We start from the raw sequence: 12,030 nt of genomic DNA on the forward strand, positions 1-12,030 counted from the left end.
TGTGCCTGGTACACAGTGATGGCAAAGAGGGCAGATTGTCAGAATAAATCTCCAGGACAGCGTGGCTGCCGCCCATCTGTGGTGGTCCATGAATGGGGTCTGGAAGCTGTGTCAGCTACATTGTGTCCAGACCCCGTAGAGGTCCTCCTGAGGACCAGTTGTAAGCCACTTCAAAGAATCTTGCTATTGGGTTGGGGCATCAAAAGGGGCTCATGGTTCTTTTGGTAGCTTTCTTGTCATCAGCCCCTGCCCCGGAACCTAGCAGTACCCCATGTAGGAGGCAGGCAGAGCCCTGTAATGCCTGCAATTTGAGCAGAGTGTTCTTGGTGACTGCTTCCAGTTATTATTAGCAGAAACAGCGAAGAGGATTATGTTGAGTCAAGCGAATACTTGGTGTACTTTAGCCCTGGGTGGTCTCCCTGTCTTCCTGTAGGGCAGTTCTGCTTACATGGACTGTGTAGGCGAGGCCCCACATGCTGGTAAGCCGCTTTCTTATGTGGTGGCTGCAGTTACCCAAAGGAGGCCAAGGAGAGAGCAGATTGGATATTAATGACTTGGTGGTAACCCCCCTTCCTCCCCCTCCCTTCTTGGCAGGATTGCTGTTTGTGCTCATTACGAGGGGGAGCCCTACAGAGAGCCAATGATGACAGGTGAGTTTCTGAGCGGTGGCTCTGATGCTCTGTTCCGGAGCAGCGTGCAGAGAGGCACTGGGAGGGCAGTGGCTGTTCGTCACAGTGACTGATGGAGGGTTTGGGAAGCACATCATTGGAGCTGGAATAGCATCGCCAAGACTGATTTTAAAAACGGGATGCCCAGGGGAGCCAAGCAGCCTTCGACCTTTCCAATCTAGCTTCTCCTCTGAGGAGGAGATGTAAGTGATGTCTTCCTTGCAAGGAGCCAAGACAGACTCAGAGGTTTGGAGAGCTCGCATAGGTGATACAGAGGCTCTAGGGGCCGGAAGTGAGGACAGTTACTTTATCGTAGCTGGGGCTGGTGTAGAGGTGGCTATAGCCAGGGGCTTGTGAGCACTTGTCCACAGGCAACACACCCTGGCTTAGACTTACTCTCGGAAGGAGGGTGCATGTCCTTTGGGAGCAGAATGGGACGTGGAGGAGAGCTCAGCCTTGCCCACCTGATGTGGAGTACGATCCACAGTCTGGGCATCGTTGCTGGCAGGCAGCAGCCTTTCACCGAGCTGAGCCTTTGTGCCTGGTCTCCGCATATGTGTTCGGAGGTAGAAGCATGAGGTGGATGAAGGGCTTGCTCTGCAAAAGCTGGCTGAGTTGGGGTGTGCCCACAGTGGGCAGCCAGTGGTGAGTATCCTCCTTCCAGCTCCTGTCCCGTGGGGACTGGAGCCCTGCTGCAGTGCAAGAGCCTCCCCCACCCTTCGTGCCATTCCAGGTAGACGACTCTTCTCCTTGCCGCTTCCACGCCTTTAAAGACACTTGTTGCCATTTTTTAAGGCCACCGTGTTCCTCATAGTTGTGAGAGAGCACTATTGCAGGTTCTTCCTTACTTGAAGTAGAAGTGGCTCTGCTTGAGCCCCCCGCCTTCCTCGTATATTCCTGATTCTGCCCTTGTGGGGCCGCGCCCAACCAATCTGCTCTAGCTCTCTTGCACAGAAGCCCCACTATGTGTGGTAGGTTTCCACCAGGCCTGGTTTCAGGGGCTCTCATCATGGTGCACGTCAGTTTCTCAGAATGCCCAGAACAGTAACTCTCCCAGGGGGTTCATTGAACAGAGCTATCAGAGTAAGGCCTGGGCCAGACCTTAACAAGTGAGGGTGCTGTGGATGAAGGGAGCAGAGGGAGAGGTCATCTCAGCCCCGGGAAAGAGTTTGGGTGAAGGCCTAGAGGGGAGATCTATGGCTACTGCAGACAGGGCACCTGGGGAGACATTTTGAGACATTACCACCCTGCTTCTGTGGTAAAAGAAGTCTTTATAGAGCTCTCAGATTTGTTTTCACTCCCTGAAACCTGCCGCACTCAATTAGCTCTGGTTGTACTCATTTTGCAGCAGACTGGGAATGAATCTGTGGTGTGAGAAGCACAACCCTGGGCTAACCCAGGGCGGTTTGCTGGGGACCCATCCCCTTACTCAGTATGGAGACACTCCTGGTTCTTACCTTGCTGGGCCTGGGGACCTTGCAGGTGGAAGTAAGAGGCCATCTTGGGTCAGGGACGGAGCACTGTGGGCAGGCCCACTCGCTCTTGACTCTTGATAGATTTGATGAGAAGGCCGCAGAGCCTTGGAGCCAGAGGTGACTGAGGTAGCCTTTGCCTTTTGGCAGGTGGGTCCATGTGTCTTGTGCTGTGGCAATTTTGGAAGCAAGGTTTGTCAACATTGCCGAAAGAAGTCCAGTGGATGTGAGCAAAATTCCCCTGCCCCGCTTCAAACTGGTAAGGAAGAGATGGGTTTGGGGACTCTGTCCGTCATTGCCCCATTTACACGTTTCTGGGTGGAGAGCACAACAGTCCTGAGGGCAGCCTTTCCTCCGCGTGACCCAGTGTTCCTCTTTTACCCTTGGTTTTGGTCAGAGGCTCTGAGTCACCGTATGGTTAAAACTATTTCATGAGAACACACGTGTTCAGATGGGAGTTTGGAAGAGGTGTGTGTGTCCTCTTCTTTTGGGAGGAAGGTTGCTCATTGGGCTCTGTGCATCTGGGCTGGGGAACGGCAGAGGAGACAGCACTGGTAGCTCCTGGAGTCCCTGGCTTGCCTCCCTTATGTTGTAGAAATGTGTCTTCTGTAAGAAGCGGAGGAAAAGGACCGCCGGCTGCTGTGTGCAGTGTTCTCACGGCCGCTGCCCGACCGCCTTCCACGTGAGCTGCGCCCAGGCTGCGGGGGTGGTGATGCAGCCCGACGACTGGCCTTTTGTCGTCTTCATTACCTGCTTTCGGCACAAGATCCCCAGTCTGGAGGTGAGGGAGGATGCTGGTCTGCAATCCTCTTACCTGTCTCTAGGATCATTTTCTCTGCAGGCTGTCCATTAATTGTGTTGGCAAGTGTGCTCTCTGGTGTTCTGCCTCGTGGAGAGTGCCGGTGAGGAAGGGACAAAGAGGTGGCCCCAGTTCATCTCTGCTCCCTGCCTGGCACCAGACTGCTTGTGGTTGGGTCCTTGTGATTACCTGTGTACTTGTCTGCCACTCCTCCTCGAGGAGCCCTAGCTGCTGCTGCTTTTTTTTGTTTTTAAAGATTTATTTATTTATTTATTTGACACAGAAAAAGATCACAAGTAGGCGGAGAGGCAGGCAGAGAGAGAGGACGAAGCAGGCTCCCTGCTGAGTAGAGAGCCCAATGCAGGACTCGATCCCAGGACCCTGAGATCATGACCTGAAGGCAGAGGCTTAACCCACTGAGCCACCCAGGCGCCCCTGGGCCCTAGCTTCTTAATGGGAGCGTTCCTGTTCCCTGACACTATGTCCAGGACACAGCGGGGGCTTGGCAGATAGTGTGAACTAGAGGAGAGACCTCAGAGGACTTAGCCCTTAATGAGCGTACGGTAGAGATTTTTGTGCTTCTCTAAATAGTGAAACTTGGAGAAAATTACATGTCATCCCAGCTAGACAAATTATGAGAGGGTTTGGGTAGAAGGTGGCAGTTGAAGTGGGACTTCAGCGGAGGTAGGAGTTGGGGCACCTGTGTTTCTCAGGGGGTTAAGCCTCTGCCTTCAGCTCGGGTCGTGATCCCAGGGTCCTGGGATCGAGCCCTGCATCAGGCTCTCTGCTCATCAGGGAGTCTGCTTCCCCCTCTCTCTCTGCCTGCCTCTCTGTCTACTTGTGATCTCTCTCTCTGTTAAATAAATAACTAAAATCTTTAAAAGAAAAAAAAAAAAAAGGAAGTAGGAATTGTGAGAGGGAGGGCTTTTGGGCCTCAGAAGCAGAGCGAACACATGTGGGAGAACAGACACGTATGACTCGTTCTGGGAATGTGGCTGGGCTGGCGGTTGAGGCCCTGGACTGCCCTTCTTGGGAGTTTGAGTTCTCTTTTGCTAGATGAGAACTTTTCAAAAATTATGATTTTGAGCCATATTTCATAACAGTTACTCTGGTAGTGGATTCAGAGGCCCAAAGAATAAGAATTTGAGACAGGGAGACTGGTTAGTCTGGGAGTGGAGTGAGGTCTGCAGTGGGAACACACCAGGTAGAGCTTTGGGGTCACATCTCACTGGGGAGTCCTATGATGGGTGGAATTAACGGTTTGTTGATCATCCTGGAGAGGGGACATGGGGAAAGGGGTGAAGGCGTGTGAATTGAAAAGGGCTCAAATTACTTCCCTGAAAGATGGGGAGAGTGCAAAAATGATGCTATTAACTGTGACCAAAACTAATTCAGAGTAGGGCTTCCAAGGGAAAGGGGGAGAGGGGGGAAAAAGAGGGTAGGACCTTTGACTTTGGGATCATTTCTGGAGAATTCTGATGGAGCCACCAGCAGGCAGCTGCTTTAACTAAGACGGTGAAGTTTTGGATCTCACCAGTTTTTAACAGGGTAGTTCAGTCCAGTTGCCGTTAAAAACTGGGTCCTGGAGATTCCTAATATGAGGAACAGATGGCAGAGCAGAAGCCAGTGAAAGTAGCTGAGGAAGTACAGACAAAGCCGGTGGAGAGAGATGGGGGGCTGTGTGTCTGGGGCGGGAAGCTCTGGTGTCATGTTCATCGGTGCCCCATGCTGCGGAGTCGCCATGGGGTCTTGCGGTCAGGAGCCGGACTGTAGTTGGGGGAGTTAGAGTTGAATAAGAGAGGCCGCGATAAAGCCTGTCAGCAGTACAGTGAGCACGGTAGTGCAGGACACAAGATACTGGTCTGGAGGAGCAAACCCGTCACTACCATGTGGCATCATGGCAGAGGTCTTACTGGCTGACTGGATTCTTTTTCATAAATATCTTTCACTGAGCACAAGAGACAATCAGGTGGATGAGGAGCTCAGCAAGAGGGAAGCTAGTCTTTGTGAGGGAGAGACTGGAGGGGCAGTGGGTGAGGTTGCACTGAGCCTTCATGGCTCAGGGGGCAGGAGTTTGGTTATGGAGGCAGGACAGTGACTTGGGCATTGCCATTGGCTCTCCATATCCTTAAATTGGCAGCTGTAGACTCCTGGTGCTGTGAGAAAAGGGGGGGACCGTCGAGTACTTCTTTCACTCTTTCACCCTTCAAATACTGACTGAGCCCCTTTTACGTGTCAGGCTCCCATGTGGGTGCTGGGAGTGTCCAGTGAACCAGGCAAAACTGAGCCTGTCCTGCTACATGTAGTCGAAAGACTGGGGGAGACGTGTAAACGTACAGTGTATCTGATGGGGAGGAGTGTGGTGGATGAAAACATAGCAGGATAAGGGGAGTGGAAGAGGCGTAGTAAGCCACAGTGTCCATAGGTTGACACTGGGATGTGAGGGGGCTGGTGTGCAGCTGACTGGGGAACAACATTTCCGGTCAAGGGGCCCCGCAGGGCTAAGATTGAGCTGTGGGCCTGTTCAGTACACATGCTGAGGGTTCAGCAAGGCCACCATTGTGACAGAGCACAGTGCTTGGGGAACTCAGGGGGCAGTGGTTGGAGAGGATGCCACCAGATGCTCTGGGATCCCATTTGCATCAAGGGCAAGTTCAGAACAAGAGCCAGCAGGGCTAAAGTGGGGAGTCCCTGGTCACATGCAGCTGAGGACCTCTGGGGGACCTTGACCGTTGTGCTGTAGCCCTGAGGATAGAGCTCGTGCTGAGATGAGCGTGGAGCAGTGTCTGGGGCCCTGGGCTCGGGTGTCCTGAGGAGTGTCTACCCTGTTGTGTCTGAGCTGTGTGCAGGAGTGGGTGCGGGAGTATGTCCGTGTCTGGCAGCAGTAGGGAAGTGACAAAGGTTTCTTCTGGGAGACAGTCTGGGGTAAGGGAACTAGGCGGGCGGTGTAAGACAGTATGGACCGGGAATTTAGGAGCTGCTGCATTTATGGAGGAGAACGGGATGCTAGTGTTTCATAGAATCCCTGTAGAGGTGTGGGTATCTGAAAAGTCCGGGTCCACCTGCCACCCTTAGTCCTTTTTACATTTTCATTTCTGTGCTCGTCTCTCCCTGGGAAAGAAAAACCAACTGATCTTGGTTCCCATTTTCCAGTCCTGTCAACTGGATGTGGGAGTAACCTCCGCCTCTTGTTTTTCCCAGCGTGCCAAGGGGGCCTTGCAGAGCATCACCGCCGGCCAGAAGGTCATTAGCAAGCACAAGAATGGGCGCTTCTACCAGTGTGAGGTGGTCAGGCTCACCACCGAGACCTTCTATGAAGTTAACTTTGATGATGGTTCCTTCAGCGACAATCTCTATCCCGAGGACATAGTGGTAATGACTGCGAGGAGCTGCTTGGGTGGTCTGGGTTGAGGGTGTTTCTGGGTCTGGCTGACAGATTGACTGTGTGCCTGCTTGCCATCTTTAGCCAGGCCCGAAGTTCATCAGTCTTTCCCTGAACAGAAAGGAGCGTTTGTGTTGGTCTTTCCTCACCAAGAAAATTGTGTGCTGCTGGGTTACCCTGTTCCGTCTAGAAGCTCACAGGAATCTTTGTTTTCTGCTGTACTTTGTATTTTGCTTCTTCAGTCTAAGCCAACCTTCCAAGGGGCTGTAAGGCCATGCAAGAGCGCAGGCAGTGGTATTGGCAGGGGGCCAATACCAGCTTGTTTGCTTATCAGTAGCTGTGTGATTTTGGAGAATTAGCCAACTCTCTTTCCTGTCTGGTCCCTCTTAGTAGACATGGAATTTGGTTTGGTTCTTTTATTTTTTAAAAGATTTTATTTTTTATTTATTTGACAGAGAAATCACAAGTAGGCAGAGAGGCAGGCAGAGAGAGGGGGAAGCAGGCTCCCTGCCGAGCAGAGATCCCGATGTGGGGCTCGATCTCAGGACCCTGAGATCATGACCTGAGCTGAAGGCAGAGGCGTAACTCACTGAGCCACCCAGGCGCCCTTGGTTTGGTTCTTTATAGGTGACGACTTCCGGGCCAAGTAGGAACTACTTAGGAGCTATCCCTGGCCTGCTTAAGTTATTGACACCCGACACCCACACTTCTAGGTTTCCTGGCTCAGTATTGAGGACTTAGTTCAAGTTTCCCTTATCCTTACTCTGCCTTTTCGTATGTTAGACTGAGCACCAAGGTAGAGGGATGAAGCCACTTCTGCCTTTAGCAAATCTAGTATTCCCCACCTTTATACTGCATTAGCAACCTAGTTGCTAAAACCACATTCATAAGTTACAAGGTAGACTTGAGTCACAGTAAAGATGATGTTAATAGTATCTGTGGCAGTAGAATAGGTGTAACTTACCAAGCTTTTCTAATCTATCAGGCGCTATACTAAATGCTTTATGGCAGGTGTCTATCTCACTTTTCATACCAGTTCTGAAAAGCTGGTGGGGGTATCTCTAGTTTACAAATCTGTGATCTCTCAGGACTCTGTTTTCTAAAAGTTACTGAGGACCCCACAGGTTTTTTTTTTTTTTTTTGTGGGTAATGTCTTTTGGTGTTTATTGGAAATTAAAATGGAGATAACTAATTTAAAATAATTTTTTTTTTTTTAATGGGGTGTCTTGGTGGCTCAGTTGGTTAAGCATCTGCCTTCGGCTCAGGTCATGATCCCAGCGTGCTGGGATCAAGCCCCACATTGGGCTTCCTGCTCAGTGGGGAGCCTGCTTCTCCCTCTGCCTCTGCTGCTCCCTCTGCTTATGCTGTCTCTTTCTCTGTCAAATAAATAAATAAAATCTTTTTAAAAATAAATAAAAAAATCTTAAAACAATCTGGGTTTTTTAATTGAAAAATAACCATTTTAAAGCAGTATTAGAGGGAGGAATTCCATTTTTCTACAATTCTGCAAATCTCCTTATTCTTTTAAGATTTTTATTTATTTATAAGTAATTTTTACACCCAACATGGGGCTCAAACTCATGACCTTGAGATCTAGTCACATGCTCTACTGGCTGAGCCAGCCAGGCACCCCAGATTCTGCAAATCTCTTTAATGTATCTTCATTCATTCCGTTGTAATGTATTGTTTTGGTTAAAATATATGAAGAAAATTCAGCCTCACGGGGGAGGAGTGTTTTAATCACCTTTCACACCATTGTGATTATTCTTTGGATACTACACCAAAAGTCAATGAGGAGTGGCTTCTTAAAAGTTAGTTGCAGGGTGGAATCTGAAAGTAGGTCAGTGAACTTATATTAAAATCCACTGGCTTTTGTTGCACTGAGAATGAATCTTTACTTACCCCTAATTTTGTAACCTCATACATTGGGTATTTAGAAAGTACTCATGCATTAGACTATGAAGATCTTCCAAATGTTAATTTTTTTTTAAGATTTGATTTATATATTTGACAGAGATCACAAGTAGGCAGAGAGGCAGGCAGAGAGAGAGAGAGAGATTGGAGGCAACAGGCTCCTTGCTGAGCAGAGTCCGATGCGAGGCTCGATCCCAGGACCCTGGGATCACGACTTGAGCCAAAGGCAGAGGTTTTAACAACCCTGAGCCACCCAGGCGCCCCTAAATGTTAAATTTTTATTATACAGTATCAAAACCCACATTTATTAGTATAACTGCTCAGAAATAAATTTATTTATTTAAATTTTTATTTATTTATTTATTTGAATTTAAGTAATCTCCATACCCAACATGGGGCTTGAATCCACGACTCCAAGATCAAGAGTCGCATGCTCCACCTGGTGCCCCTCAGAAATAACTTCAAATTTGGCAAAGCTTCAAGCTTAGTATGGTGATACAACTTCCCTGGAGTTCTAATTTTTCTAAAAGCTTAAGTTTTATTATTGGCAGTACTATGACTTCTTTTCCTTGAATTGACAGGCTTATTTCATTCATTTCCAAGAGGATGTCTGCCAGTACTCAAGTCTGAATAACCGTAGTTTGTCAGCCAGTTTTTCAAATAGAGCCAGTGCTCCATGAAAAAAGCAGCTCACAGGTCGGTTACACGGCACTTTTCCTCAAGATAACCATTGTTCTTCAGCAGGTAGTCAAAGTGTCCGCCTCTGAGTGCTCACATGTACTCAAGGACTAAAATTTGACAAAGCAAGTTTTTCTGCTTCATCAAGAGACATTGTTAGGTGAAACCAGGAATTTTTCCTTTTTTTTTTTTTCCTTCCCTCCTAAATTATGAGCGCACAGCGTTGAGGAATACGATAACAACTGCTGATGCTCGCAGCCGCTGCCTTGTGCTGAGGAACAAGCAGTTTTACCTGTTAGTGCTTTTACACCATAGCTGCAAAGGTCAACTCAGAGAAAGAGGCTAATGTTTTTTTATACTCTGAAATCCTCATTCTAGTATTTCTTCAGGGCAGAGCTCTGTCCTCTGATCTTTAGCAGGACAGTTAAAGGATTGTGAGAAGAATGCTTGATCTTGGCACTGTGTTTATTAAGTTTCCTGGAAGCTTACTCTGGCTGCCCTTTTCTGTCACCTCAGAGCGTCGGGAGTAGAGATACGGGGCTGACTTGGACTCAGCAGGCAGCTCTTTAACTTGTATCTCTCAGCTCAGCGAGAGCCTGACTTGCTTGGGCAGACATCTGAGCAGGAATTTGTCCTGGTTCCTTCTTCCCTAAGTAGATGGTGATGAAGGATCTTCCTTTCACTCTTCTTACTTACTGTTCCCTCAGAGTCAGGACTGTCTCCAGTTGGGTCCTCCCGCTGAAGGAGAGGTGGTCCAAGTGAGATGGACAGATGGCCAAGTCTACGGAGCCAAATTTGTGGCCTCCCACCCCATCCAGATGTACCAGGTAGCCAAAGGTTTTTTTGGGGGTGCTGGGGAATACTTGATTGATTCAGTGTTTCCTCCGAGGGGAGCTCTAGGGAGAGCTCACCTGTTAGTAACCCTTTCAGAGTGTGCGGCTGCCCTGTGTCCTGTCTGCCAGAAGTGGCTTCATTTTGGTAGTCCTTTTTTCAGTGTTCTGGATCCTTCCTGTGATGGCAGGAAATTGCCGCTGTGCACAGCGGACCAGGGATTCAGGGATATCACAGCCAAAGGTCTTTGTTTACTTGGTAGGTGGAGTTTGAGGATGGCTCACAGCTTGTGGTTAAGAGAGATGACGTGTACACGCTGGATGAAGAGCTTCCCAAGAGGGTCAAATCCAGACTGGTGAGTGTGCCTGCTGTGTGCCCTTGACTGGGCACATGTTTCTGTGTGCCCTTGACTGGCGAGTGTGCCTTCCATGTGCCCTGTATTGGTGAGCCTGTTTTCTGTGTGCCCTTGACTGGCTAGTGTACTTTCTGTGTACCCTTGACTGGTGAGTGTACTTTCTGTGTACCCTTGACTGGTGAGCATGTTTTCTGTGTGCCCTTGACTGGTAAGTGTGCCTTCCGTGTGCCCTTGACTGGTGGGCGTGCTTTCTGTGTACCCTTGACTGGTGAGCCTGTTTTCTATGTGCCCTTGACTGGTGAGTGTACTTTCTGTGTACCCTTGACTGGTGAGCGTGTTTTCTGTGTGCCATGACTGGTGAGCATGTTTTCTATGTGTCCTCGACTGGTGAGTGTGTTTTCTGTATGCCATTGACTGGTGAGTGTGCTTTCTGTGTGCCCTTGACTGGTGAGCGTGTTTTCTGTGTGCCATGACTGGTGAGCATGTTTTCTATGTGTCCTTGACTGGTGAGTGTGCTTTCTGTGTGCCATTGACTGGTGAGTGTGCTTTCTGTGTGCCCTTGGCTCCCGTCTGGGAGGGAGCGAACAAAGCAAGGGGGTGTCCTTTTGTTCTTTCCTCTGGGTGGTTGGCTACAGAGTACTCATTTGGCTTGCTTATTCTTCTGTAGTCTGTAGCCTCCGACATGCGCTTCAATGAGATTTTCACGGAGAAGGAGGTTAAGCAGGAAAAGAAACGGCAACGAGTGATCAACTCAAGATACCGGGAGGATTACATCGAGCCTGCACTATACCGAGCCATCATGGAGTAGGTGCTTCTGGGGGCCAGCAGGTGCCCAGCCATCAAGGCGACAGCACTGGGGTTCCACAGCACAGCAGACACTTGGAACTCTGAAGTCTCTGCAAGTGAAGTTGTAAAATGAAAAGGAATGGAATAACCGACCCCATCATCCTCTCACGCCCCCGTTCCCCGTCGCATTCCGCTGTAGTGAAAGGACAGCCTTTCTTGGACATGTGGCAGCAGCCGCCTATCTCCCCGCTGAAGGGCTGAGCACTGAAATGCGGGGCTGCACTGGCCCTGGTCTACAGTGGGGTCGACTGTGCTGGCCGGGCTGGTTGCCTAGGACTTAGCTTCCTAACAGTCACCTGCACCAATGAGGCCGAGGTGCTGGTGCTTACTCCCTCCCCCTTTTGTATTTATGTGTGTGTATGTGTGCGCGCCCGCGCGTGTGTGTGTGAGTGTGTGTGTGTGTGTTTGGTTGGACCAGCTTCTGCCAGCCCCTGGCCTTTACTTTCTTCCTTGCCTGTCCAGGGCAACAAAATGTGAAATTCTGCCCTCAGTTGAGCTGAGTAAAGGCTCTTGGGGGTTGGCTGGAGATGGAGTGTGGCATCTGTCTGTCCCTGGAACTGCCTCGAGAGAGTGCTGGCAAAGCTGCAGTATCGAGGTGTCACAGAGTTAATGCCTCCTCTCCGTCCTGTCTTGGAGGAGAAGACTGGGGGTAACATGGGTGTGTGCCTGTTCATGCTAGGCACAGAGCCTCTGTGGCATAGTATTAGAGGGTATGGCTGGGGAATACCCTGAAGGGGGTTCTTAACAATGGAAGCAGGCAGAGCCTGGTGGGTGATTCTGTCAACAGAAAATTGCAATCATGCAGGGGCTGGGAGGGTTAAGATGAATTGGGGCCATTGGAGACCAGGGGCAGGTTTAGACATGTCCCTGGTCTGGGGGTGGGAGGGAGCTGATTTGGGGGTGGGGGTGGGAATGGAGGGCAACACTGAAGGGGTTAAACAGGTTTTTGCTCCTCATGAATTTGTTTGCCTGGGCCCAGGATTGGAGGGCTTCACACCTATACCCTGTGTATACAAGAATCAGATTTATAATACTTCCCTGTTTTTTGTTACGTATGAACGCTATAAACCAAATTATTTTGAAAA

At 49.7% G+C, this 12,030-nt stretch overlaps 1 protein-coding gene across 2 annotated transcripts in view; it reads left to right on the forward strand.

Moving 5' to 3' along the window:
• Window positions 1–12,030, forward strand: part of KDM4A (lysine demethylase 4A) — a 45,588-nt gene extending 33,558 nt beyond the window's left edge. For both annotated transcript variants that reach the window (XM_004740565.3, XM_004740567.3), the window contains exons 16-22: window positions 595–650; window positions 2,291–2,399; window positions 2,736–2,921; window positions 6,141–6,311; window positions 9,621–9,740; window positions 10,007–10,099; window positions 10,767–12,030. In XM_004740565.3, coding sequence (XP_004740622.2) covers window positions 595–650; window positions 2,291–2,399; window positions 2,736–2,921; window positions 6,141–6,311; window positions 9,621–9,740; window positions 10,007–10,099; window positions 10,767–10,907 — 876 coding nt within the window. In that variant the 3' untranslated portion in view covers window positions 10,908–12,030. The remainder of the gene's footprint in view (window positions 1–594; window positions 651–2,290; window positions 2,400–2,735; window positions 2,922–6,140; window positions 6,312–9,620; window positions 9,741–10,006; window positions 10,100–10,766) is intronic.

This window comes from Mustela putorius, unplaced genomic scaffold (assembly GCF_011764305.1).
Source record: "Mustela putorius furo isolate JIRA1106 unplaced genomic scaffold, ASM1176430v1.1 tig00003853_pilon_pilon_pilon, whole genome shotgun sequence".
NCBI classification, from domain to species: domain Eukaryota; kingdom Metazoa; phylum Chordata; class Mammalia; order Carnivora; family Mustelidae; genus Mustela; species Mustela putorius.